The 27,085-nt window shown below is 39.3% G+C and overlaps 1 protein-coding gene across 13 annotated transcripts in view; it reads left to right on the forward strand.

The window, feature by feature from the left end:
* LOC132667045 (adenylate cyclase type 10-like) overlaps window positions 1-27,085 on the forward strand; it is a 56,869-nt gene that overhangs the window by 1,917 nt on the left and 27,867 nt on the right. For 12 of the 13 annotated variants that reach the window (XR_009604957.2, XR_009604956.2, XR_009604955.2 and 9 more), the window contains exons 3-9: window positions 2,899-2,937; window positions 3,708-3,851; window positions 20,516-20,721; window positions 20,976-21,066; window positions 21,157-21,245; window positions 21,849-22,040; window positions 22,720-22,841. Coding sequence is in view for 10 of the 13 variants with exons in the window: in XM_060615441.2 (XP_060471424.2) it covers window positions 2,899-2,937; window positions 3,708-3,851; window positions 20,516-20,721; window positions 20,976-21,066; window positions 21,157-21,245; window positions 21,849-22,040; window positions 22,720-22,841 (883 nt within the window). In the remaining 3 variants the exon portion in view is untranslated. The remainder of the gene's footprint in view (window positions 1-2,898; window positions 2,938-3,707; window positions 3,852-20,515; window positions 20,722-20,975; window positions 21,067-21,156; window positions 21,246-21,848; window positions 22,041-22,719; window positions 22,842-27,085) is intronic. The other variant, XM_060615430.2, reaches the window with a different exon arrangement.

Consider the following 27,085-nt stretch of genomic DNA (forward strand, 5'->3'; position numbering starts at 1 on the left):
TCATTTTCTGCCATTAAGTTTGTGGAAAATTGCCTGATCTGGGAGGAAAAAAAAAAAAAAAAACAGCTCCTTACGTGTGCAGTAAACATTGAGTACATATTCTGTAATATGCACTGTGAAACGTGCAGGGTTTGCAAAAACCTGCCCTTGAGGAGATTTCAGTCTTAATCTGAAATCTGCCCAACAGATAATGCCCTGGGCCAAAGATCTTGGCCAAACTTCTGCCCAACAGAAATTACTCTAGTCCTTTAGTACTTACGTAACGTTCCCTTCCTTTACTGTCAGTACCAATACAGTCATGTCCATAATTCTGAGATGCACCAGAATACTTACTTTGTAGCATCTTCTTTAGGAACTTGTCAATTTCACTCACCCCTTACCCCTGAGGAACGTTTATGAAAGATCTTTAAATTTTTCTCATCAAGTTTAGATGAAAGAGAGAGATAGAAATTATATATTATGTATGTATTATAACACCAGGAATTGCTGGGTACTAGAAATACAGGGGAAAATAAGATATGGTACCTGCCCTCTTGGATTGTCCATGTCAGCGGAAGAGACAAATAATAAGTAAACAAGATAGTTATAGGTTATGTATTATGCAAAGGAAATAAGAGTGTAATGGTAAAAAAAGAATTGTACAGTGAGAGATTTTCTGTTAGGTAGGGTGGCTCCTCTGAGAAGGTGTTTAAGCTGAGACATAAAGGATGAGAGGGACACCTTGTGAAGAACAAGGGGTAAACCACTTCAGGCAGAAGAAGGCCAAGTGCAAAGCTTCTGAGATGGGAGGAAGCTTGGCGTGTTCTAGGAACGAAAGGCCAGTGTGGCTAGAGCATGGCTCACAGGGAGGAGAGTGATTTGAGGTAAGATTGGAGATCATTGAGCTCTGTAGGCTACAAGGAGTTTGGATTATATTATTTTTGTACAAAGGGAAACTGCTGGTTCTGGCAGGGTTGTGTTGTGATCCGATATACGTTTTTTTAAAGCTTATTTTAACTACCTCATGGAGACTGGATTATAGGGAGCTGATGGGGGGGTAGGTGGTAAGAACAGAAGCAGGAAGAGGCAGTTGTAGCAACTGTGGAGAGATGATGGCAATTTGGTCTAGGATGGTGGTTCTCAACCTTGGCAGCATATTAGATAACCACTTGGGGAGCTTTTAAAAGTCCTGATGTCTAGGCTTCACCCCAGTCCAATTAAATCAGAATACCTGGGGGGTAGGTAGGCCCAGGAATAAGGATTTTTTTTTTTTTTTTTCAGTTTTACAGGCTATTCCAGTGTTGAAGCCAAGGTTGAAACCATCTGTCTAGAGATAAGTCAGCAGAGCTGTAAAGAGATGAATTGATTTGAAATGTGTTTTGCAGGTTCTACAGACAGGATTTGCTGATATATTGATGATCAGCAGGAAGTGGAGAGGAAAATGACTACGGTTTTTGGCTTTCATAATGAATTGATGGTGGTGTCACTTAACCAAGATGGGCAAGACTGGGCTTTGAGAAAGAAAATCAAGGGTTATGTTTTGAATATATTGAATCTGAGATGTCAGTAAGTCATTCAAATGGAGAAATGAAGGTCGGTAGCTATGATTGAGACTGGAGCTCAGAGAATAGATCTCTGTTAGAGACAAAAAGTGAGTCGATGGCATAAAGATGTTACTTAAAGTTAAAAACTGTTTGAGTCCACATGAGGAGAATGTAAGTAAAGAGAAAGAGCCTAAGACTGAGGCTTGAGGGACTTGACCAGGATAGATTATGATTGGAGAGAAAGAACCTACCAAAGAAACTGTAAAGCACCCAGTTAGGATACTGTGGTGTCCCTGAAGCCAAAGAAGTAGTGTCTCTAGGAGAAGAGGGCTATGGCTGGCTGGGCTGGAAATGAAAGGTATAAAGTATAGTGTGATGTGAGAAAAATATTGAATTTTGCAAGATGAATGCTGTTGATGATCTTGAGAATTTTAGTGACGTGATGGAGTTGGAAGTCAGATTAGAGAATGCTGAGAATGGTAGAGAAAACATTTCAGAGTGAAAAGGATGTGACGAACAAATGGTATATGGCCAACTCTGAGAATTTTTGTTGTTGGGAGTATAGCAGGAAAATGGAGCTAATAAGAAAGTAAAATCAAGGATAGGTGGGTTAATTTTATTGTTTTTTGGTTTTGTTTTTTAAGATACTAATGGGAATGATCCAGTAGAGGAGATAAGGAGTGAAGTTCTTGAAAGGATGGGAGGGGCTAGGATCCAGAACACAAATGGGGGGGGGGGGGCTTTAAAGAGAACAGTAGTAGTTTTTTCATTTTCAAGAAGATGGATATAGAGGGGCTCCTGGGTGGCTCAGTTGGTTGGGCGTCCGACTTCGGCTCAGGTCCTGATCTCATGGTTTGTGAGTTGGAGCCTCGTGTCGGGTTCTGTGCTGACAGCTCAGAGCCTGGAGCCTGCTTCGGATTCTGTGTCTCCCCCTCTCTCTGCCCCTCCCCTGCTCACACTCTGTGTCTCTCAATAATAAAAAAATGTTAAAAAAAAAAGAATATGGAGATAGAAACAGATTTGGGGAGAAACGAAAGGAAAGAGTCTGAACCTTGGAGTGAATAAATAGACCAGAGAAGATATGAGGAAAAACTCAGAATAGGTCAATTTTTCGATCATGTATGATTCTGCCATGCTCTAGTATATCTGATTTTTTTTTTAAGTTTATTTATTTATTTTGAGACAGAGACAGTGTGAGTGGGGGAGGAACATAAGGAGAGAGAGAATCCCAAACAGGCTCTGTACTGCCAGCTGTGGAGCCTGACTTGGGCCTCAAACTCACAAACCAGGAGATCATGACCTGAGCCAAAACCAAGACCAAGTGCCCCTAGTATATCTGATTTTGATGCATTTCCCTCTCTCTCCTTGATTTCAGATGTGCTGTGTTTTGGAGGAGATATCCTAAATATCACAGGTATTTTTCAGTTTTTCTGAATAGTTAAAGGACTGTAAGTGAGGAAGACTGCATTTAGGTGGAATTTGGCATATTTGTTTATTAATCAGCATTGTTTGATTATTTAATATGTACTAGGCCCTGGGGAAACAAAGATGAAGAAGACACACTCTGTACCTCAAAAGTTTTCTCAATCTAGTGGAAAAGCCTTGCCTGTATTAAGTTCATATGTGCCTAACAATTTGCTTAGATTGAGCGACAGAAAAATAAGTGCCTATAAAGCATTCATGAGAAAATTAATGAGAAACTTTGTCCTCAAGAGCAGAGGCTATATGTAAGATAGGGAGGAGTCAAAATCTCCTATCTGGAGAACTCTTAGGATCATTAACATTAACAGTATATGCCAAAGAGTTGGCCTCTTTTTTTAAGTTAAACTTAATTAAACCACCCTTGAAATTAGATTTGAACATGAACCTATATTTTATGAACCTCTTAGTACCCTTCCCTTTCTATTAGTATACTGGTGGAGGGAAGATTCTTCCCTCTAATATTTCTAATATTTAAGAAAAGTATTCTTAAACATTAGGAACATTTCAGCTTCTGCCTCATCATGGTTTTGTATGATGAGTCGTTTTGAGGTTCTAAGGCAGTATTTTAACCAAGCATAATGTACAGGTCCAAGAAACCTCACCTAACACCTTGTATGATACCTTCTGCATAACTGGGGGCTCTGCCCAGATCAGGTGAACCCAGACATTCAATCCCTGTTAGCCTGTCTTCTGTCTCTGTAGGGAATGTGCTCCTAGCACTCTGGACGGTGAAACACAATCAACTGAGTGACATCATTACCCTGGTGGCAAAATGCAGTCTGGAGATACAGGAGAAATTTGGGATCTACCATACCAAAGAAGGCCAGGACCTGCAGCTAAAGATAGGTAGTAGCTACTAAAAGAGTGCTCATTAAGACAAACAAAAAACTATAAAAAATTCTAATTATAAATGACAACCTGGCAAAAAAAATATTTGCACCTTGTATCATGTACACAAAGGGTGAATATTAGAAATAGAATACCTCGAAATCAACAGAAGACTAACATTTTAAGGGAAAAATAGCAAAGCACATGAATTGATACTACATAGACAAATACATCTTTTAAAATGTGAAAAGATGTTCAATTTCAATAAAAATGCCAATTGAAAGTACATTGAGACTATTTCTCACCTATAGATACACAAAAACTCAGATGCTGATCACAGTGTTGATAAGGCAATAAGAATAAACATTTCAGGGGCGCCTGGGTGGCGCAGTCGGTTAAGCGTCCGACTTCAGCCAGGTCACGATCTCGCGGTCCGTGAGTTCGAGCCCCGCGTCAGGCTCTGGGCTGATGGCTTCGAGCCTGGAGCCTGTTTCCGATTCTGTGTCTCCCTCTCTCTCTGCCCCTCCCCCGTTCATGCTCTGTCTCTCTCTGTCCCAAAAATAAATAAAAAACGTTGAAAAAAAAAATTTAAAAAAAAAAAAAAAAGAATAAACATTTCATACATTGCTGGTGAGAGTCAACAGCAGCACAACTTCTAAAGAATAATTCAGTAATCTCTGTCAAGATTACAAATGCATTATTCTTCAACCCAGCAGTCCCACTTCTGAATATTTATCCTATAGATATACCTGAGTATGTATGAAATGTTATATGTACGATATTATTCATTGCAATATGTTTTGTAATAAAAGATTGAAAATGATCTGCAGGAGACTGGTTAAATAAACAACAATTTGTCTACTCAGCTTTTCTGAAACCTTAAAAAAAGATATTCTGATATAACAATATCTTAAAAATATAGTTGAGAAAAAGCAAGATGCAAAGCACTGTGTTTGGTATGCTACCTTTTTTATAAAGGCGAAAAGTAGGAATTTTTCTTGTTTGTTCATATTTGTATAAGGAAACACTGGCAAGATATATAAGAAATGAATAAAAGTTAACTATTGGAGGAAAATAGTGTAGATAGGCACATAGATGAAATCAAGAATTTAATTTTAATTCCAGCATAATTAACATACAGTGTTATATTTGTTTCAGGTGTACAATATAGTGATTCAGTAATTCCATACATCACCCAGTGCTCATCACAAGTGCACTCCTTAATCCTCATCACCTATTTAACCCATCCCCCTACCCCAACCTCCCTCTGATAACCATCAGACTGTTCTCTATAGTCTGTTCCTTGGTTTGTCTCTCTCTCTCTTTTTTCTTTTGCCTATTTGTTTTGTTTTAAATTCCACATAGGAGTGAAATTATATGATATTTGTCTTTCTCTGACTTACTTTGCTTAGCATTATACTCTTAGCTCTATCCATGTCATCGCAAATGGCAAGATTTCATTCTTTTAATGGCTGCATAATATTCCATTGTGTATATATACACCATATCTTCTTTATCCATTCATCTATTGATGGATACTTGGGCTGCTTCCATAATCTGGCTATTGTAGATAATGCTGCTATAAACATAGGCATGCAAGTATCCCTTTGAATTAGTGTTTTTGTATTATTTGGATACATACCCAGTAGTGTGATTACTGGATAGTAGGGTAGTTTTATTTTTAACTTTTTGAGGAACCTCTGTACTGTTTTCCACAGTGGCTGCACCAGTTTGCATTCATTCCCACCAACAGTGCAAGAGAGTTGGTTCCTTTTTATCCCTGTCCTTTCCAACACTTGTTTCTTGTGTTTTTAATTTCAGCTGTTCTGACAGGGACAAAGTGATATCTTATTGGAATTTTGATTGGTATTTCCCTGATGGTGAGTGGTATTAAGCATCTTTTCATGTGTCTGTTGGCCATCTGTATATGTCCGCTTTGGAGAAATGTCTGTTCATGTCTTTTGCACATTTTTTAGTTGGATTATTTGGGTCTTTTTGTTGTTGAGTTGTGTAAATTATTTATATATTTTAGGTACTAACCCTTTTAGCAGATATGTCATTTGCAAATATCTTCTCCCATTTAGTAGATTGCCTTTAGTTTTGTGGATTGTTTCCTTCACTGTGCAGATTTTTATTTTGATGTAGTCCCAATAGTTTATTTTTGCTTTTGTTTTCCTTGCCTCAAGAGACATATCTAGAAAAATGTTACTATGGCCAATGTCTGAAACATTACTGGCTGTGCTTTCTTCTAGGATTTTTATGGTTTCAGTTCTCACATTTAAGTCTTTAATCCATTTTTAGTTTATTTTTGTGTATGGTGTAAGAAAGTGGTCCAATTTCATTCTTTTATGTAACTGACCAGTTTTCCAGCACCATTGTTGAAGAGACTGTCTTTCCCACTGGATATTTTTCCATGCTTTGTCAGAGATTAATTGACTGTGTAAGTGTGGGTTTATTTCTGGGTTTTCTGTTCTGTTCCATTGATCTGTCTGTTTGTGTGTCAGTACCGTACTGTTAATTACTACAGCTTTGTGATATAACTTGAAACCTGGAATCATGATCCCTCTAGCTTTGCTTTGCTTTTTCAAAATTGCTTTGGTTATTTGGGGTCTTTTGTGGTTCTATACAAATTTTAGAATTGTTTGTTCTAGCTCTGTGAAAAATGATGTTGGTATTTTGATAGGGATTGCATTAAATCTGTAGATTGCTTTGGGTAGTGTAAACATTTTAACAATGTTTGTTCTTCCATTCCATGAGCATGGAAGGTCTTTCCATTTCTTTGTGTAACCTTCAATTTCTTTCATCAGTGTTTTATAGTTTTCAGAGTATAGGTCTTTCACCTTTTTGGTTAGGTTTATTCCTAGGTATCTTACTACTTTTGGTACAGTTGTAAATGGGATTGTTTTCTTAATTTCTCCTTCAACTGCTTCATTATTAGTGTATAGAAATGCAACAGATTTCTGCACGTAGATTTTGTGTCCTGCAATTTTACTGAATTCATTTATCAGTTCTCATAGTTTTTTGGTGGAGTGTTTATAGTATTATGTCATTGCAAATAGTGAGAATTTTACTTCTTCCATACTAATTTGGATGCCTTTTATTCCTTTTGTTGTCTGATAGGACTTCCAGTCCTATGTTGAATAAAAGTGGTGAGAGTGGACATCTTTGACTTGTTCCTGACCTTAGGGGAAAAGCTCTCAGCTTTTCCCCATGAAGGATGGTGTTAGCTGTGAGGTTTTTTTATATGGCCTTTATTATGTTAAGGTATGTTCCCTTTAAACCTACATTGTTGAGGGCTTTTGTTATGAATGGATGTTGTACTTTGTCAAATGCTTTTTCTTCATCTGTTGAAATGATCATATGGTTTTTATCCTTTCTCTTACCAATGTGATGTATCACATTGATCGATTTTCAAATATTAAACCACGCTTGCATCCTGAGAATAAATCCCACTTGATTGTGGTGAGTGATTTTTCAGATGTATTGTTGACTTTGGTTTGCTGGTACTGTATTTTGTTGAGGATTTTTGCATCTATGTTCATCGGAGACATTGGCCTGTAGTTCTCTTTTTTGTGTGCTGTCTTTATCTGGTTTTGGTATCACAGTGATACTGGCCTCATAGAATGAATTTGGAAGTTTTCCATGTCCTATTTTTTGGAATAGTTTAAGAAGAATAGGTATTAACTCTTCTTTAAATGTTTGGTAGAATTCCTCTGTGAAGACATCTGGCCCTGGACTTTTGTTTGTTGGGAGTTTTTTGCTTATTGATTCAATTTCTTTGCTGGTTATGGGTCTGTTCAAATTTTCTATTCCTTCCTGCTTCAATTTTGGTAGGTTATATATTTCTAGGAATTTATTCATTTCTTCTAGGTTTTCCAAATTTTTTGCATATAGTTTTCATAATACTCTCTTATAGTTGTAATTCTGTAGTGTTAGTTATTTTTCCTCTTTCATTTGTGAGTTTATTTGAGTGCTCTTTTTTTTTTATGACTTTGGCTAGAGATTTATTAATTTTGTTGATCTTTTCAAAGAACCATCTAGTTTCATTGATCTATTGTTTTTTAGTTTGTGTATCATTTATTTCATCTCTAATCTTCATGATTTCCTTCCTTCTGCTGGTTTTGGTTTTTGTTTGTTGTTCTAGCTCCTTAACATGTAAAGTTATGTTGTTTATTTGAGATTTTCCTTGCTTCTTGAGCCAGGCCTGTATTGCCATAAACTTTCCTCTTAGAACTGCTTTTACTGCATCCCAAAGGTTTGGGACTGTTGTGTTTTCATTTTCATTTGTTTCCATGTACTTTTTGATTTCTTCTTTGATTTTTTGGTTGACCCATTCAGTGCTCAGTAGCATGTGATTTAACCTACGTGTATTTGTGGTCTTTACAGATTTTTTTCTTGTGGTTGACTTGTAGTTTCACAGCATTGTGGTCAGAAAAGGTGCTTGGTATGACTTCAGTGTTCTTGAAGTTGTTGAGGCCTGTTTTGTGGCCTAATATGTGATCCATTCTGGAGAATGTTCATGTGCACTTGAAAAGAATGTGTATTTTGCTGTTTTAGGATGGAATGTTTTGAATATATGTTAAGTCTATTTAGTCTAGTGTGTCATTCAAAGCCATTGTTTCCTTGTTGATCTGTTTAAACGATCTGTCCATTGATATAAGTGCAGTGTTAAAGTCTCCTACTATTGTATTATTATTGATTAGTTCTTTTCTTTTTGTTACTAATTATTTTATGTATTTGGGTGCTTTCATGTTATGTGCATAAATATTTACAATTGTTGTATCTTCTGATTGGATTGTCCCTTTATTATTATATAGTGTCCTTCTTTGTCTCATGTTACAGTCTTTGTTTTATGTCTATTTTGTGTGATACAAGTATTGCTACTCCAGCTTTCTTTTGTCATGCATTTACATGATATATATTTCTCCATCCCCTCACTTTCAATCTGCAGGTATCTTTTGGTCTGAAATGAGTGTCTTGGTTTTTTATCCACTCTGTCATCCTATGTCTTCTGATTGTAAATGATTGCATTTAAAGTAATTATTGTTAGATATGTAGTTATTGCCATTTTGTTACTTGTTGTCATTTTTGTAGTTTTTCTCTGGTCCTTTCCTGTCTGTCTCTCTTTCATACTTTGCTGGTTTTCTTTAGTGATATACTTGGATTCCTGTCTCTTTATTCTTTGCATATCTATTTGTGGTTTTTGATTTATGGCTACCATCAGGTTTGTATATAACCTCTTCATACAGCAGTCTATATTAAGTTGATGGTCACTTAAGCTCGAACCTATTCTTTACTCCTCTCCCCTCCATGTTTTAGGTATATGGTATCATATTTTACATCCTTTTATTTTGTGAACGTTTTGTTTTGTTTTTACAGAAATACTTATGTTTGGGGCGCCTGGGTGGCTCAGTCGGTTAAGCGGCCAACTTCGGCTCAGGTCATGATCTTGCAGTCCGTGAGTTCGAGCCCCGCGTCAGGCTCTGTGCTGACAGCTTGGAGCCTGGAACCTGCTTCGGATTCTGTGTCTCCCTCTCTCTCTGACCCTCCCCCGTTCATGCTCTGTCTCTCTCTGTCTCAAAAATAAACATTTAAAAAAAAAAAAAAGAAATACTTATGTTTACCACTTTTGTGTTTCGTCTTTTTCATACTCTCACTTATGGTCTTTCCACTCAAAGAGTCCCCTTTAATATTTCTTGTAGGGCTGATTTAGTGGTCAGAACTCCTTTAGTTCTTGTTTGTCTGATAAACGGTTTATCTCTCCTATTCTCAATGCTAGCCTTGCTGGATAGAGTATTCTTAACTTTAGATTTTTCCCTTTCAGCACTTTGAATATATCATGCCGTTCCCTTTTGACTTGCAAAGTTTCTGCTGAAAAAAACCACTGATAGTCTTATGGGGGAAATTTCCCTTGTATGTAAGTGTCTTCTTTCCTCTTGCTGCTTAATTTTTTTTCTTTATCATTACTTTTTGGCATTTTGATTACTGTCTAACTTTGGTTGATTTTGTTGGGGGATCTCTGTGCCTCCTGGCATTGTGATTCCTATCTAACTGTCTAAATAACTTTGGCTGATTTTGTTGGGGGATCTGTACCTCCTGGATCTAGGTATCTGTTTCCTTACCCAGATTAGGGAAGTTTTCAGCTACTGTTTCTTCAAATAAATTTTCTTCTCCCTTTTCTGTCTCTTTTCCTGGAATCCCTATTACACTTGATGTTATTACACCTGATGGCATCACTGAGTTCCCTTATGTCTATTCTCAGTTTGCATAATTCTTTGTTCTCTCATTTTTTCAGCTTGATTACTTTCTATTCCTCTGTCTTCTAGTTAACTGATTTGCTCCCCTGCTTCTTCCAGCCTGCTCTTCTATCAAGTTTATTTTTAATTTCATCTGTTGTGTTTTTCATCTCTGATTGGTTCTTTTTTGTTTGTTACTTCTTCCTTAGGGTCTCACTGATGTTCTCCACTCTTTTCTTGAGTCCAGTCAGTGTCTTTATGACCATTACTTTAAATTCTCTGTCAGCCATGTTACTTATATCCATTTCATTTAGGTCTCTTGCTGTGATTTTGTCCTGTTCTTTCATTTGTGACATATTCCTCTGTCCCCTCATTTTGCCTATCTGTGTCTGTTTCTGTGGGTTAGGAAAGTCAGCTACATCTCTTGCTCTTGAAAGTAGCGGGCAGGATGTGCACTTTTAACTAGGTGGCACTGGTTCTCCTCTACAGGGCGCACACAGCTTCTGCGGAGGCCAGTTGGTCTGGGTCCTCTGGACAGCACACAAAGGCAGGGTATGCAGTTTTAACAGGGTGTGTGCATCCTCCATGGGAGGTCAGGAGATGCATTGTTGGCGAGGATTGCCTGGGTTTTCTGGGCAAGCGGATCCACAGCACCAGGACTGAGGCAGGTCTGTCTGGCTAGAGGGGGTGGGGTGCAGTGTAAGCATGTTAGGTAGTAAGTGCTGTCACTACACTGGTTCTCACAGCTGGCTGTGTATTTATGATGAAGGGTTCAGAAGGGAAATGGCTCCTGCCAGCTCCTTTGTTTCTGGAGAAGTCCCTCAGCAAACTCTGAGATTAATAACTAACTCTCCCTCCCATAAGCCCCAGGTGCCTTTCAAACTGCTGCTTCCAAGCTGTATCTCCACACGTTATTTGCTGTGCTGTCTCTTTCAGGGCAGGGGCTCAGTTTCCTATCACTAGCTGAGCTCTCTCAGAGCCACGCCCACTTATTTTTAAAGTCCCACCCGTTATAAGCACTCATGAAATTCAGCCCCTCTGATTTTCAAAGCCGAATGCTGTAGGGATTTTTCTTCCCCCTGTAGGCTCCTCCCCAGTGTGCTTCTTGCCCCTCTTCTTGCCCACAGCTCCCTCCCTCCAATGGTCACGCCCATGGGTTTAGGTTCCCATCAGGTCTCCACCCTGACTACCCTTTTCAATGTGGCATCTTCTGTACATTTACTTGTGGGGTTTGTTTTGGCCACTCTTTGGGTCCTTTCCTGGGTTGTTTGCCCTGATGCGAGTATTATCTAGTTGTATGTTTGGGATAAGTTGAGTTTAGGATCCTCCTACTCCACCATCTTCCCCAGAAGTCAGAATCAAGAATTTTTAAGGTATATTGTTTCCATAGTCTGATTTTTGAACTATGTTATTGTATTACATAATCAAAACTATAATACGATAAAGATTAAAAAGCTGCACACAGAGACAAAAATTTCATCAATGACAGAGCCAGGACTGGAGGGGGAGCTCTATACACAATGCTCCTTCACAGAAGTCCAGAAACATTAAGGGGTTTCTGAATGAAGGGCAAAAGTTGCTTTGACCTATTCATTTACAATTTGAGGAGGAGTCTGAAGAATTCTATTCTGAATTATATGGCATCTTTCCTGTTGTAGCATTTTTTTGTTGTTTTTTTGTTTTGTTGATGGATAACTCATAATTGAAACTGTACATAAATAACATTTGTACACTTTTGAAGCCAGCACTGCAATCAAGATAATGTACATATCCATCACTCACTAAAATTTCTTTTCCCCTTTTTTTTTAATATATGAAATTTATTGTCAAATTGGTTTCCATACAACACCCAGTGCTCATTCCAAAAGATGTCCTCTTCAACGCCCATCACCTACCCTTCCCTCCCTCCTCCCACCCCCCCCCCCCCATCAACCCTCAGTTTGTTCTCAGTTTTTAAGAGTCTCTTATGCTTTGGCTCTCTCCCACTCTAACCTCACTTTTTTTTTTCCTTCCCCTCCCCCATGGGTCTCTGTTAAGTTTCTCAGGATCCACATAAGAGTGAAAACATATGGTATCTGTCTTTCTCTGTATGGCTTATTTCACTTAGCATCACACTCTCCAGTTCCATCCATGTTGCTACAAAGGGCCATATTTCGTTCTTTCTCATTGCCATGTAGTACTCCATTGTGTATATAAACCACAATTTCTTTATCCATTCATCAGTTGATGGACATTTAGGCTCTTTCCATAATTTGGCTATTGTTGAGAGTGCTGCTATAAACATTGGGGTACAAGTGCCCCTATGCATCAGTACTGTATCCCTTGGGTAAATTCCTAGCAGTGCTATTGCTGGGTCATAGGGTAGGTCTATTTTTAATTTTCTGAGGAACCTCCACACTTTTCCAGAGTGGCTGCACCAGTTTGCATTCCTACCAACAGTGCAAGAGGGTTCCCGTTTCTCCACATCCTCTCTAGCATCTATAGTCTCCTGATTTGTTCATTTTGGCCACTCTGACTGGCGTGAGATGATGTCTGAGTGGGTTTTGATTTGTATTTCCCTGATAAGGAGCGACGTTGAGCATCTTTTCATGTGCCTGTTGGCCATCCGGATGTCTTCTTTAGAGAAGTGTCTATTCATGTTTTCTGCCCATTTCTTCACTGGGTTATTTGTTTTTCGGGTGTGGAGTTTGGTGAGCTCTTTATAGATTTTGGATACTAGCCCTTTGTCCGATATGTCATTTGCAAATATCTTTTCCCATTCCATTGGTTGCCTTTTAGTTTTGTTGGTTGTTTCCTTTGCTGTGCAGAAGCTTTTTATCTTCATAAGGTCCCAGTAATTCATTTTTGCTTTTAATTCCCTTGCCTTTGGGGATGTGTCGAGTAAGAGATTGCTACGGCTAAGGTCAGAGAGGTCTTTTCCTGCTTTCTCCTCTAGGGTTTTGATGGTTTCCTGTCTCACATTCAGGTCCTTTATCCATTTTGAGTTTATTTTTGTGAATGGTGTGAGAAAGTGGTCTAGTTTCAACCTTCTGCATGTTGTTGTCCAGTTCTCCCAGCAACATTTGTTAAAGAGACTGTCTTTTTTCCATTGGATGTTCTTTCCTGCTTTGTCAAAGATTAGTTGGCCATATGTTTGTGGGTCTAGTTCTGGGGCTTCTATTCTATTCCATTGGTCTATGTGTCTGTTTTTGTGCCAATACCATGCTGTCTTGATGATGACAGCTTTGTAGTAGAGGCTAAAGTCTGGGATTGTGATGCCTCCTGCTTTGGTCTTCTTCTTCAAAATTACTTTGGCTATTCGGGGCCTTTTGTGGTTCCATATGAATTTTAGAATTGCTTGTTCTAGTTTCGAGAAGAATGCTGGTGCAATTTTGATTGGGATTGCATTGAATGTGTAGATAGCTTTGGGTAGTATTGACATTTTGACAATATTTATTCTTCCAATCCATGAGCAGGGAATGTCTTTCCATTTCTTTATATCTTCTTCAATTACCTTCATAAGCTTTCTATAGTTTTCAGCATACAGATCTTTTACATCTTTGGTTAGATTTATTCCTGGGTATTTTATGCTTCTTGGTGCAATTGTGAATGGGATCAGTTTCTTTGTCTTTTTGTTGCTTCATTGTTAGTGTATAAGAATGCAACTGATTTCTGTACATTGATTTTGTATCCTGCAATTTTGCTGAATTCATGTATCAGTTCTAGCAGACTTTTGGTGGAGTCTATCAGATTTTCCATGTATAATATCATGTCATCTGCAAAAAGCGAAAGCTTGACTTCATCTTTGCCAATTTGGATGCCTTTGATTTCCTTTTGTTGTCTGATTGCTGATGCTAGAACTTCCAACACTATGTTAAACAACAACGGTGAGAATGGGCATCCCTGTCGTGTTCCTGATCTCAGGGAAAAAGCTCTCAGTTTTTCCCCATTGAGGAGGATATTAGCTGTGGGCTTTTCATAAATGGCTTTTATGATCTTTAAGTATGTTCCTTCTATCCCGACTTTCTCAAGCGTTTTTATTAAGAAAGGGTGCTGGATTTTGTCAAAGGCCTTTTCTGCATCGATTGACAGGATCATATGGTTCTTTTCTTTTCTTTTATTAATGTGGTGTATCACGTTGATTGATTTGTGAATGTTGAACCAGCCCTGCATCCCAGGAATGAATCCCACTTGATCATGGTGAATAATTCTTTTTATATGCTGTTGAATTCGATTTGCTAGTATCTTATTGAGAATTTTTGCATCCATATTCATCAGGGATATTGGCCTGTAGTTCTCTTTTTTTACTGGGTCTCGGTCTGGTTTAGGAATCAAAGTAATACTGGCTTCATAGAATGAGTCTGGAAGTTTTCCTTCCCTTTCTATTTCTTGGAATAGCTTGAGAAGGATAGGTATTATCTCTGCTTTAAACGTCTGGTAGAACTCCCCTGGGAAGCCATCTGGTCCTGGACTCTTATTTGTTGGGAGATTTTTGATAACCGATTCAATTTCTTCGCTGGTTATGGGTCTGTTCAAGCTTTCTATTTCCTCCTGATTGAGTTTTGGAAGAGTGTGGTGTTTAGGAATTTATCCATTTCTTCCAGGTTGTCCAATTTGTTGGCATATAATTTTTCATAGTATTCCCTGATAATTGTTTGTATCTCTGAGGGATTGGTTGTAATAATTACATTTTCATTCATGATTTTATCTATTTGGGTCATCTCCCTTTTCTTTTTGAGAAGCCTGGCTAGAGGTTTGTCAATTTTGTTTATTTTTTCAAAAAACCAACTCTTGGTTTCATTGATCTGCTCTACAGTTTTTTTAGATTCTATATTGTTTATTTCTGCTCTGATCTTTATTATTTCTCTTCTTCTGCTGGGTTTAGGCTGCCTTTGCTGTTCTGCTTCTATTTCCTTTAGGTGTGCTGTTAGATTTTGTATTTGGGATTTTTCTTGTTTCTTGAGATAGGCCTGGATTGCAATGTATTTTCCTCTCAGGACTGCCTTCGCTGCGTCCCAAAGCGTTTGGATTGTTGTATTTTCATTTTCATTTTCATTTGTTTCCATATATTTTTTAATTTCTTCTCTAATTGCCTGGTTGACCCACTCATTCTTTAGTAGGGTGTTCTTTAACCTCCAAGCTTTGGGAGGTTTTCCAGACTTTTCCCTGTGGTTGATTTCAAGCTTCATAGCCTTGTGGTCTGAAAGTATGCATGGTATAATTTCAATTCTTGTATACTTATGAAGGGCTGTTTTGTGACCCAGTATATGACCTATCTTGGAGAATGTTCCATGTGCACTCGAGAAGAAAGTATATTCTGTTGCTTTGGGATGCAGAGTTCTAAATATATCTGTCAAGTCCTTCCGATCCAATGTATCATTCAGGGCCCTTGTTTCTTTATTGACCGTGTGTCTAGATGATCTATCCATTTCTGTAAGTGGAGTGTTAAAGTCCCCTGCAATTACCACATTCTTATCAATAAGGTTGCTTATGTTTGTGAGTAATTGTTTTATATATTTGGGGGCTCCGGTGTTCGGCGCATAGACATTTGTAATTGTTAGCTCTTCCTGATGGATAGACCCTGTAATTATTATATAATGCCCTTCTTCATCTCTTGTTACAGCCTTTTTTTTTTATTTTTTATTTTTTATTTTTTTTTTTTTTGAGACAGAGAGAGACAGAGCATGAACAGGGGAGGGGCAGAGAGAGAGGGAGACACAGAATCTGAAACAGGCTCCAGGCTCTGAGCTGTCAGCACAGAGCCCGACGCGAGGCTCGAACTCACGGACGGTGAGATCATGACCTGAGCCGAAGTCGGACGCTTAACCGACCAAGCCACCCGGGCGCCCCTCTTGTTACAGCCTTTAATTTAAAGTCTAGTTTGTCTGATATAAGTATGGCTACTCCAGCTTTCTTTTGGCTTCCAGTAGCATGATAAATAGTTCTCCATCCCCTCACTCTCAACCTAAAGGTGTCCTCAGATCTAAAATGAGTCTCTTGTAGACAGCAAATAGATGGGTCTTGTTTTTTTATCCATTCTGATACCCTATGTCTTTTGGTTGGCGCATTTAATCCATTTACATTCAGTGTTATTATAGAAAGATACGGGTTTAGAGTCATTGTGAGGTCTGTATGTTTTATGCTTGTAGCGATGTCTCTGGTACTTTGTCTCACAGGATCCCCCTTAGGATCTCTTGTAGGGCTGGTTTAGTGGTGACAAATTCTTTCAGTTTTTGTTTGTTTGGGAAGACCTTTATCTCTCCTTCTATTCTAAATGACAGACTTGCTGGATAAAGGATTCTCGGCTGCATATTTTTTCTGTTCAATACATTGAAGATCTCGTGCCAATCCTTTCTGGCCTGCCAAGTTTCAAAAGAGAGATCATTCACGGGTCTTATAGGTCTCCCTTTATAAGTTAGGGCACGTTTATCCCTTGCTGCTTTCAGAATTTTCTCTTTATCCTTGTATTTTGCCAGTTTCACTATGATATATCCTGCAGAAGATCGATTCAAGTTACGTCTGAAGGGAGTTCTCTGTGCCTCTTGGATTTCAATGCCTTTTTCCTTCCCCAGTTCAGGGAAGTTCTCAGCTATTATTTCTTCAAGTACACCTTCAGCACCTTTCCCTCTCTCTTCCTCTGGGATACCAATTATGCGTATATTATTTCTTTTTAGTGTATCACTTAGTTCTCTAATTTTCCCCTCATACTCCTGGATTTTTTTATCTTTTTTTCTCAGCTTCCTCTTTTTCCATAACTTTATCTTCTAGTTCACCTATTCTCTCCTCTGCCTCTTCAGTCCGAGCCGTCGTCATTTCCATTTTATTTTGCATTTTGTTTAAAGCGCTTTTCAGCTCCTCGTGACTGTTCCTGAGTCCCTTGATCTCTGTAGCAAGAGATTCTCTGCTGTCCTCTATACTGTTTTGAAGCCCAGCGATTAATTTTATGACTATTATTCTAAATTCACTTTCTGTTATATTATTTAAATCCTTTTTGATCAGCTCATTGGCTGTTGTTATTTCCTGTAGTTTCTTTTGAGGGGAATTCTTCCGTTTGGTCATTTTGGATAGTCCCTGGAGTGGTGCGGACCTGCAGGGCACTTCCCCTGTGCTGTGGTGTATAACTGGAGTTGGTGGGCAGGGCCGCAGTCAGTCCTGATGTCTGCCCCCAGCCCACCGCTGGGGCCACAGTCAGACTGGTGTGTGCCTTCTCTTCCCCTCTCCTAGGGGCGGGATTCACTGTGGGGTGGCGTGGCCCGTCTGGGCTACTTGCACACTGCTGGGCTTGTGGTGCTGGGGATCTGGCGTATTAGCTGGGGTGGGTAGGCAAGGTGCACGGGGGCAGGAGGGGCAGGCTTAGCTCGTTTCTCCTTAGGTGATCCACTTCAGGAGGGGCCCTGTGGCAGCGGGAGGGAGTCAGACCGGCTGCCGGAGGGTTGGCTCCGCAGCACAGCGTTGGGTGTTTGCGCGGAGCAAGCAAGTTCCCTGGCAGAGACTGGTTCCCTTTGGGATTTTGGCTGGGGGATGGGCGAGGGAGATGGCGCTGGCAAGTGCCTTTGTTCCCCCCCAAACTGAGCTCTGTCCTCCTGGGGCTCAGCAACTCTCCCTCCCTTTGTCCTCCAGCCTTCCCGCTTTCCGAGCAGAGCTGTTCACTTATGACCTCCCAGATGCTAAGTCGCGCTTGCTGTCGGAACACACTCCGTCCGGCCCCTCCGCTTTTGCCAGCCAGACTCGGGGACTCTGCTTGGCCGGGGGGCCGCCCCGGCTCCCTCCCGCCAGTCCGTGCAGCGCGCACCGTCTCACCGCCCTTCCTACCCTCTTCCGTGGGCCTCTCGTCTGCGCTTGGCTCTGGAGACTCCATTCTGCTAGTCTTCTGGTGGTTTTCTGGGTTAGTCAGGCAGGTGTAGGTGGAATCTAAGTGATCAGCAGGATGCACGGTGAGCCCAGTGTCCTCCTAAGCCGCCATCTTCCTGAAATCTCTCCATTCACTTTTTGATGGACAATTGGGTTTTCAGTTTTTGGCAATTACAAATAAAGCTACTATGAACATTTGTGTACAAGTCTTTGAGTAGACATATGCATTTATTTCTCTTGGGTAAATATACTATGTAGAAGTGAAAGGGCTAGGTCATATGGTAGATATAGGTCTAAGTTTTTAAGAAATTGCTAATCTTTTTTCCAAAGTGATTGCACCGTTTTACTTTCTCACCAGCAATGTATGAGAGTCCCAATTTGTCCATGTCTTTGTTAACACTTATTGTCTGTTTGAAGAACACTTTTAACATTTCTCATAGTATGGGTTTGCAAGAGATGGGTCAGCTCTTGTATGTCTAAAAAAAAAAAATCTTTATTTCACCTCGGTTTTTGAAAGTGGGTATGGAATTCTAGGTTGCTGGGTATTTTTTTCTATTATGTTAAAATTGTTGTTCTACTATCTTCTAGCTTGCAGCATTTCCAATAAGAAATATGCTTTCATCTTTATCTTTGTTTCTTTGTATATAATGTCTTTTTCTCCCCTCTGGTTTCTCTTACGATTTTTTTTTTCTTTACAGTTGGTTTTAAGTAATATGGTTATGATGTCCCTTGGTATAGTTTTCTTCATTTTTCTTGTGCTTGTGGCTCATTGAGATTTTTGGATGTATACAGTTTTGGTTTTTATCAAATTTAGAAAATATTCTACAATTATTTCTCCAAATAATTTGTTCTCTCTTCTTCCTCCTCTGTCCAGTTACACACATATTTGATTGCTTGAAATTGTCCTACAACTCACTGATTTTGTATTCATTGTTTCTCTCGTTTTTCTCCCTGTGTTTCATTTTGGATAGTTTCTATTGCTGTATTTTCAAGTGTATAGACTTTTTTTTTTTTTTTTTTTGCAGTGTCTCTAGTAGACATGTTTAGTCTTTTTTCTAGATTCCTGAATATATGGAATATAGTTATAACTTTTACTTTTCTTATTTACTAATTCTTTCATCTGTGTTATTCTGGGTTGGGCTTGATTGATTGATTTTTCTCCTCATTGTGGATCATATTTTCCTTTTCTTTGCATGCCTGGTTATTTTGGGTGGGTGCCAGACATTGCGAATTTAACCTTGTTGGGTGCTGGGTTTTTTTTTTTTTATATTTCTATAAATATTCTTGAGCATTATTCTGGGATGTGGTTAGCTTGATTTTTTTTTTTTCTTTTGTTTTTAAACTTTGTTGAATGGGACCAGAGCAGTGTTTAGTCTAGGGCTGGTTTTGCCCCATTGCTGAGGCAAACCCCTCTGAGTACTACACCTAATCTCCTGTGAATTACTAAGTTTGACAATATGGCCAGTGAGACTAGGCAAGCCCTGTGCGATACTGGGGATTGTTCCTTCTAATCTTTTCAGGTGGTTCTTTCCCTGGTTTCAGGTAGTTTCCTCACATTGATGCACTCATTAGTACTCAGCTCAAGACTTGTGGGGGACCTGGTAAAGGTCTCTGGAATTCTCTCTCTGTACACTTCTCTCCAGTACTCACAATGCCCTGTGAACTCTAGCCACCTTGGCCCTCAGACTCTTAGCTCTGTTTCCCTAACTTGAGTCTTCTGGGTTATACCTGGGATTCCCCACCCTGAGATGTCCTGGAAACTCTTCCATGCAGTAAGCTGCAGTAAGGTAAACAAGCTCACCTTGTTTATTCCCCATCTCTCAGGCATCATTGTCCTTCATTATCTTGAAAAGTGTTGCTTTGTGTGTTTTTTCTAGTTTCTTAGTTGTTCCAGACATTATGCTAAATTCATGACCTGTTAAGCCATGTTGGCCAAAAGTATATGTCTCTGCTATTATTTTAAAACTATTTTCCCTTTGATTTTAGCCTAGACTGGGTAATATTTCACTGTATGTTAACTATAGAATTTAAATAAAATTTTGAAAAGAAGGAAAGTAAAAAGATTGGATAACTTAGCTAAGAGCAGACTTAACTTGGATATAGTCCTTTTTTTCCCTGGCAAGCAAACCAGTTTTTCAGCTATATTAGCAAGTAAGAAATGCCTTAGGGTAAGAAAAACAGAAGGTAGAATAAAAGTGTATGGCAAAGCCCAAGTCTGGTAAAATACTGATTGTCTTCTAACTTAGTCCTGATTACACATTGAGGAGGGATGGTATGGTCACCATGGCAGCAGTTTCTGAGCATAACCATATGGTCTCTGCCATCAGGACCTAACTGATTATTACAAAAGCAATTTAAAGAGAAGACTCTGAGAGACCTAGGATCTCTTGCTTCTTCCCCCATCCAACCTGGACTTGTTTGAATATCTCTAAGTGTGCTTAAGACAGAAGGAAATCTGGGGCAAGGTAATATTTTTGAAGGTAAGCTCACCCAATATTTCTGCAATAACAAGATTGGCTTGATGCATAGAGCAATGTGAGGATTCCAGACCCATCCTTTTCATGATTTTCCAATTAAGTTTGGCTGTTCACCACTTGTCTCTTTTTTTCTGGATAGGTCTGTCTGCAGGTCAGATCTCCCAGGTTATTGTTGGAGATGAGCAACGACAGTACCTCTTGGTGGTTGGGCAGGATGTAGATGATGTCCAGTTAGCTCAGCGTTTGGCTCAGGCAAATGAGATTGTCCTGTCCTGGAACTGCTGGAAGCTCTGTGAGCAGTACATGTTTGAAGTGGAAATCATGAGGGAGGATGAAGCTGTGAAGGTAGGAGGCTGGTCCCATCCATTGCACATCCTGAAAAGGCCCTTCTACTGCACAGGGAAGTGCTCTGGTGGTGGTCAAATATGGCTTGACCAAACCAATGACCATTGGAACTGTTTTGGAGGGAGGTGGGGGATATGCTCCCAGGAAGATAGAGCAGAACAATAAGGTTGGAAAGATAAATGATAAAAAAGGGAAATGGCATCAGTGATCCATTTGGTGGTTGGGCACATAATTGAGCAGTTTCCTTTCTGTAGTTAAGAGATATGCGGATCATTGACCCATTTGATTTTGATGAGCATTTTGACAAGTGCCTCGATTACCTGCCACATTACCAGACAAGTGCTGGTAAGTTACTTGGTCCTTTTTACCCAAGCCCAAAATGTTTAAAGTTAAATTTTCCATGTGGTTGGAGACATTTTGTTTTCCTTTTCTCAGATACTTTAAGGACTGCCCTGGATTTGGATCCAGACTCTGCACTTGAACAAACCCTGCGGAAGCACATAATGAAAAACCTTTTGAAAAAGGTTATTTTCTAGTTCTTAAGTCATCGTGTAGACTGTGTGTGTGTGTTTATGTCAACAAGTGTATATTTATATGTGATGACCTTCTCATGTTGATCCAGTTCATCTCCTGCTCTCCATGGTAATGCCAGCAGATTTCCCTGTCTGTACCAGTTACTATGAAAACATGTCCTACCACTTCAGATTTCTCAGTTCTGGAAAGTGGAAGCCATATTTGTTTTTCAGTTTGTCCCTCTAGAAGCTAGTACATTATTAACAGGGTAGAGAGTATATGCTTGGTAAATATGCATTGATTGACTGTGTATATAGAATTTATGTGAATCCCGTAGTAAGTGATACAATGACTAATGGAATGGACATATCAAACTAACTCATGTAAAGAAAACATAAAATCCTGGCAGATTTCATCAGTAAATTAGGTTTAAAGTCAGTTTTAATTCCAAGTGCACTGGTTGGTACATCTTCTATACCTCTCAAACCTGAATTTTAAGTTTTTTGTCTGTAAGTTTTTTTTCTCATACTCACCGTGGAATATAGGATTTAAATGCCTAAACATGGTACTGAGAGTTGAAGATACAGGCCCGATAACTCACTTTGTCTTTGCAGATTGATGAAGGGCAGCCTACGGAGTATGTATCCGAATTCCGTACCGTGACTATGGTTTTGGTCAGCATAGAGTTCCACAAGTCAGCATGGGTGTTGCATTTGTGTCATCTTATCCAGGAGGCTGCCCTGTACATCTCCACAGTCATAGAGAAAGGGGGTGGCCAGCTGAGCCGGATCTTTATGTTTGAGAAAGTAAGTACAAGGAAACTTGACCCATCAGCATTAGAAGTGAGGGAGGAATAATAGTCTTGTATCTCGCATAACACACATGTAAGTCAGATTCCCTGCTTTTTCTTTTGTGACAAGCTATATGACATTGAAAGTTCAACTAATAATAGTTTAGGAATGGGAAGTTCTAGTTAATTTCATTTTCAGGGTACCTGAGAATTACTTTCCATATCCTTTTTCATTCAACTCTAGTTGAAAAATCTTTGTCAGAGCAAAAGAATATTTTTCTGCCTCTATTAGTAAAGTAAATGTAATCAGATATTTCTGATAATTAAGGAGCTTGAAAAGAGCAGTATCATAATGTAGGACATTATAGGTGAATAAAACATGGGCAGGTAGACTTAGCTCAAGGCATACAGTAGAAATGGAATTTTTGAAAAGTTCTGGGCATCAGTTTTTCTTGTGTTTTAAGTTTCAGTCCTTTGAATAGTTAGTTAAATCAAGATTTTATTTCTTCTTTTTTTAATCTCCATGTTGATGTGGCCCTGAGTGTCCATTTCATGAATCCTGTAGAATTCACCATTCCTAGCAGATACCAGTGGGGAAAGGCTCTGGCTTCATTCCGGGGAGTTGGTGCAGTTGTGGCAAGCCGTAGTCTTTCCCCAGGTAAACTTTTCTTTTCCTTCTTCGTCGTCTGTCCCAGGGCTGCATGTTCCTCTGTGTTTTTGGCCTTCCTGGGGATAAGAAGCCAGATGAGTGCGCACATGCCCTGGAGAGCTCCTTCAGCATCTTCAGCTTCTGCTGGGAGAAGCTTGCTGAGACCAAGTGAGGAGGAAGGTGGCGCAGGGCCCCAGGGGGCTCTTCAGCCAGGGTAGAAGGGAGTACCAAGTAGCAGGAGTTGAGAGTGTCCAGAATCTGCCTAAAAGGGAGGGAGCATGCTAAGGGAAGTCAGAAAATAAGATCTCTTAAGAAATCATTAGGTACAGAATTATGTACTAGATACTCAAGGAAAATGAAGATAAGTTGCCATCTAATGGGGTGGGTGGAAAAGGGGGAGGAACTGAATATACCTAGCAAGGTTCAAGAACACTGCAAAGGAAGAAGCAAATGTACAAATTAGTGTAATACAAATAACATATCTGTATGTGGTGGGAATGTAGAACAAAGGCTGCCTATCTACAGGGAGGAGGGATGTGGGAAGAGAAGTTGTGGGGCAATTACCAAGATAGGAAGGGACCACTACTGGTTAATGCTCTCCTTCTTGGCTTTCAATCTTATTAGTCCCACTGAATTTTCTGGAATTCTCACTGAGCTGATCTCCCACCTCCATATCCACCCCCCTCCCACCTTCTACAAAAGCCTTGTCCCAGTGAAGGTAAAGAAAATTCCATTTTTCCACTAGTCACACTATAACAATGTGGATTAGAATTTTTCAGATGACTTTTTTTTTCAATAGAAAGCTCTGAGGAAGGTATATACATAGATTTGAAAAGTTATTTTTAATATTAACATCGAGTCAAAAATGCATAAAAATTGTATAGTGCTCCAACATTTGTAGGATACTTTAGTATATGCTACCAGTGTGAATGTTTTTTATCCCTCTTTCACACATGAGGAAACTAAGGCCACAGAAGAGGAGTTTCTAGCATATAGCAGAGCATGTAATGAAACCCAGACCTTCTGTCCTCAAATCTTGTGTCATTTTCATTACCTCACAGCTGCCTCTTATAAAAGGCAAATACTCTCCAAAAGGCATAGTATATATTACTAATGTGATACCATTGTAGAGGCATTATAATATCTATGATATTCTTATAGAATATTAGTACTGAGCAGTAACTTAGAAATTATCTGACCCAACTTTTTATTTTACAAATAAGAAAGATACATAGGTTGCTTCACAGATAGTCAAACTCTTAGCCCAAGGTAGATATGTGTTGGCACTTCTTTTAAACTTGATGGGATCTGCAGATACTCCTACGGCCCTCTTCCCACTTATCTCTATAGTATGGGTGTGCTGGGCCATCGCTTCTAGTGCTGGTCCTTGTGTGCTCTTGAATTTTACATTGGCTTGTGGCCTTTAAGAGTCCTGCCCTTGGCCCTTACTCCTGAATGAGATAGTCATTTCTTAGGCCTAGTTTATGCTTTCAGTCTTATTTATTTTAGAATATAGTAGATTTTAAGAGCTAGATAGAATCTGAGAGTTCATTTCATGTGATGATGATCTCTTCTTAACTAAGAATCCAGAAACTAAGATCCAGAGGTTATGTTGGTAAGCCACATAGCTTGACAATACCAGAGCCTGAAAGCTGGTTCCTAGGTCAGTGTTTTTTTCCTTGAAGATAATTACTAATTTAGTAACATTAGTTCCTTAGTAAATCATGAAAAGAAGATTTTCATGGCCAAATATGTTTGGGAAGATACGCAAAGTATATTTCCTTCTTAAAGGTTCACAATATAAATTAACGTCAAAGGTTCTGGGTAGACTTAAAGAAATTTGTTATATTTTGTTTTAATCAACATTTCCCAAATTTACCTGATGGCCACTTTTCTCCAGAAAGACCTATAAACATCCAGAAGAATGAATGTTCTGAGGAGCGTATTTTGGGAAATGCTGCACTAACAAGATGCTAAAGCTTGCCGCCTTCTCCTGAAATTCAAGTGTAGAGATGTAGCCTCAGGGTTGCCTGTGTGATGTCGTCAGTAGCGAATACTATTGCTCATGCCTCTCTGCATCACATCAGCCTCACCCAGACCCAGAACCACATTCCATGTCTCCTTTTTCAATGACCCTGTTCACCTCGGGTCATCTTCTAAATTCCCCTTTCTAACCGAGGAAACACCTTCAGTTTTCAGTTCGTTTACAGAAGAAAGAGGATTCTCTGAGTCCTATGATTGATCAGGCTTTTCTGTTTTCTGGCTTGTGACTATTTCTCCAGGGTATTTTTGAGATTCAGGGAGTGAGTCTCAGAATCTCATCATTATAGTTTTTCAGCACCTCTTTATTCATCTCTATATATGTTGAATAAAGAGTGTATTTTTCATCAGTGAAGAATCTCTTTTTAAAAAGGAAGAAGGAATATGGACTGCCAGGAAGAACAAGGGGGGATTCTAAAGTGCAGTAGAAAGATACAAGAAATGACCAAGTGAGAAAAGTATTACTTGCTTTGTTCCCACAGCCTTGTTAATTAGCTGAGTTTACCTCATTCATAAACTCATTCATTCAACAAGCATTCATTGAACACTACTCTTGAGCCAGGCACTGTGCTAGTTGTGATGGAGGTAGAGAAAAATAAGACACTACCCCCTTCACTAAGTAAACAACTAACTTTAATAACCTGAAACGTAAGTGCAGGAATAAAATGCTATAGGAGCTGCAGCAAAGTGCTCTGGGAAGAAAGAGTTAGTTTTCCCTAGAGGTCTCAGAGAAATCTTGACTATACAGGCAACTTTTGAGAAGGGAAGGAGTTCAACAGTTGGAGAAAGCAAGAAAGGGCATTGCAGACCAAGGAAGCATGGTGAAACATCAGATGTTTAGTCTTATTCTTGCTGTGGCAGCAGAGTCAGCTGCCTGGTTCTTGTCTTGGGTGTCTCTTATCCACCCTGAGCAATGGGCCCAGGTAAGAGTCTTCAATCCTGCCTTCAATCCTGCCTTAGAGCAAGGCAGGAGAGTTTTGATGGAATAGGAGACAATAATGTTAGCATTGTTGCCACTTTTCACGCCTCTGCGAAAATGGCTTATATGTGGATTGAACTTGAAACTAATTTATGCCTCATTGTACCCTCCTTTGTCCATCTGCCTATCTTATCTGTCACATGAAATTTTCACATCAAGAAAATCTGATTATTCCCTTGCTGCTGTATGAATTTGCCACCTTTGAGCCTTTGCTTCACCTGAAACAGTGTATGTCCCCCTTTTAAATAATTCATATGTCTAGTGCTTCCCCATCCCTGGCATAGGGAGGACCACTTTCCCTTCACTTTTCCCTACTCCCAACACACTGTCTGTGCTGTAGCCATCTTGAACTGCTTCGTTTTGCACAAACACAGCAAGCTTTTCAGAGTCTCTGCCTTTCCCCATTGGATGCAATGCTGTTGCCCCACTTTGGCAGTACTTCAGTTTAAACGTCCAGTCATGTCCTCTCCTTTCTGAGTGCTTTTTCTAACTTTCTAGTGTGAGTTAATGCATCCATTCTGTTTGCTGTTAATTTGCTGTACTGAGCTCTAATATGTAGTATTTGTCTTGCTAACTTATAAATTTGTCTCTTTACCTCCCTCAATTTCTACCACCCTCCCTCTGCCCAACACTAAACTTTTCCAGAGCAAGGTATTTTAAACACCTAGGCCAGTTCTTGGTACTATACATACTTGTCAGTGCTTGTTAAATGAACGAACCTATGCATGCATGCATGAATGAATGAATAAGAAAATATTACTCATTTTTAAAATACATTCCAAAGACTAGTTTGCTTCTGGAAGGCTTCCATCAACAGCCTGACCTTCTGATTATTCCTTTACTCTGACATTCTAGCATTATTTGATCCATTAACCCTGTACTGATACCTTTTGATCTACTTTTAATTTTGGAGTTTTATTTGAGGCACCATTGTATAGAGGAAATAACATTGGTCTAGGAGTCAGGAGGCCTGAGTTCTCATTCTGACTCTAGTATTGACTCCTGCTATGTAACTCTAAGAAAGTTAATTAGCTCCTTCAGTTGTGGGTTTTGCTTTTGTTTTTGTTTGTCAAATGGGGTTAAAGTATTTGCCCTGCATACCTCACGTATTTGTTGTTAATTACCCCTCAAAGGATCAGATGAGGTAATCAATTTGAAAGTACTTCAAAAAACATATAAAACATATATAAACGATCTAACAGATCTAAGGTACTTTTATTTAGTTTTTCTACTGATAATAGCTCCCCGACTAAAACTCCTTGAGTACGGGGACTATTTTGTTTCTTTGTACTTTGTATGCATCATATGATGTAGACGGACAGCAGTCTCTGACCTTTTCTATTCTGAGCTCTAAAACTAGACATCTTGATCTGAGGAGTGACAGATCGAGTGC

Source organism: Panthera onca, chromosome B2, assembly GCF_046562875.1.
Source record: "Panthera onca isolate mPanOnc1 chromosome B2, mPanOnc1 haplotype 2, whole genome shotgun sequence".
NCBI lineage: Eukaryota > Metazoa > Chordata > Mammalia > Carnivora > Felidae > Panthera > Panthera onca.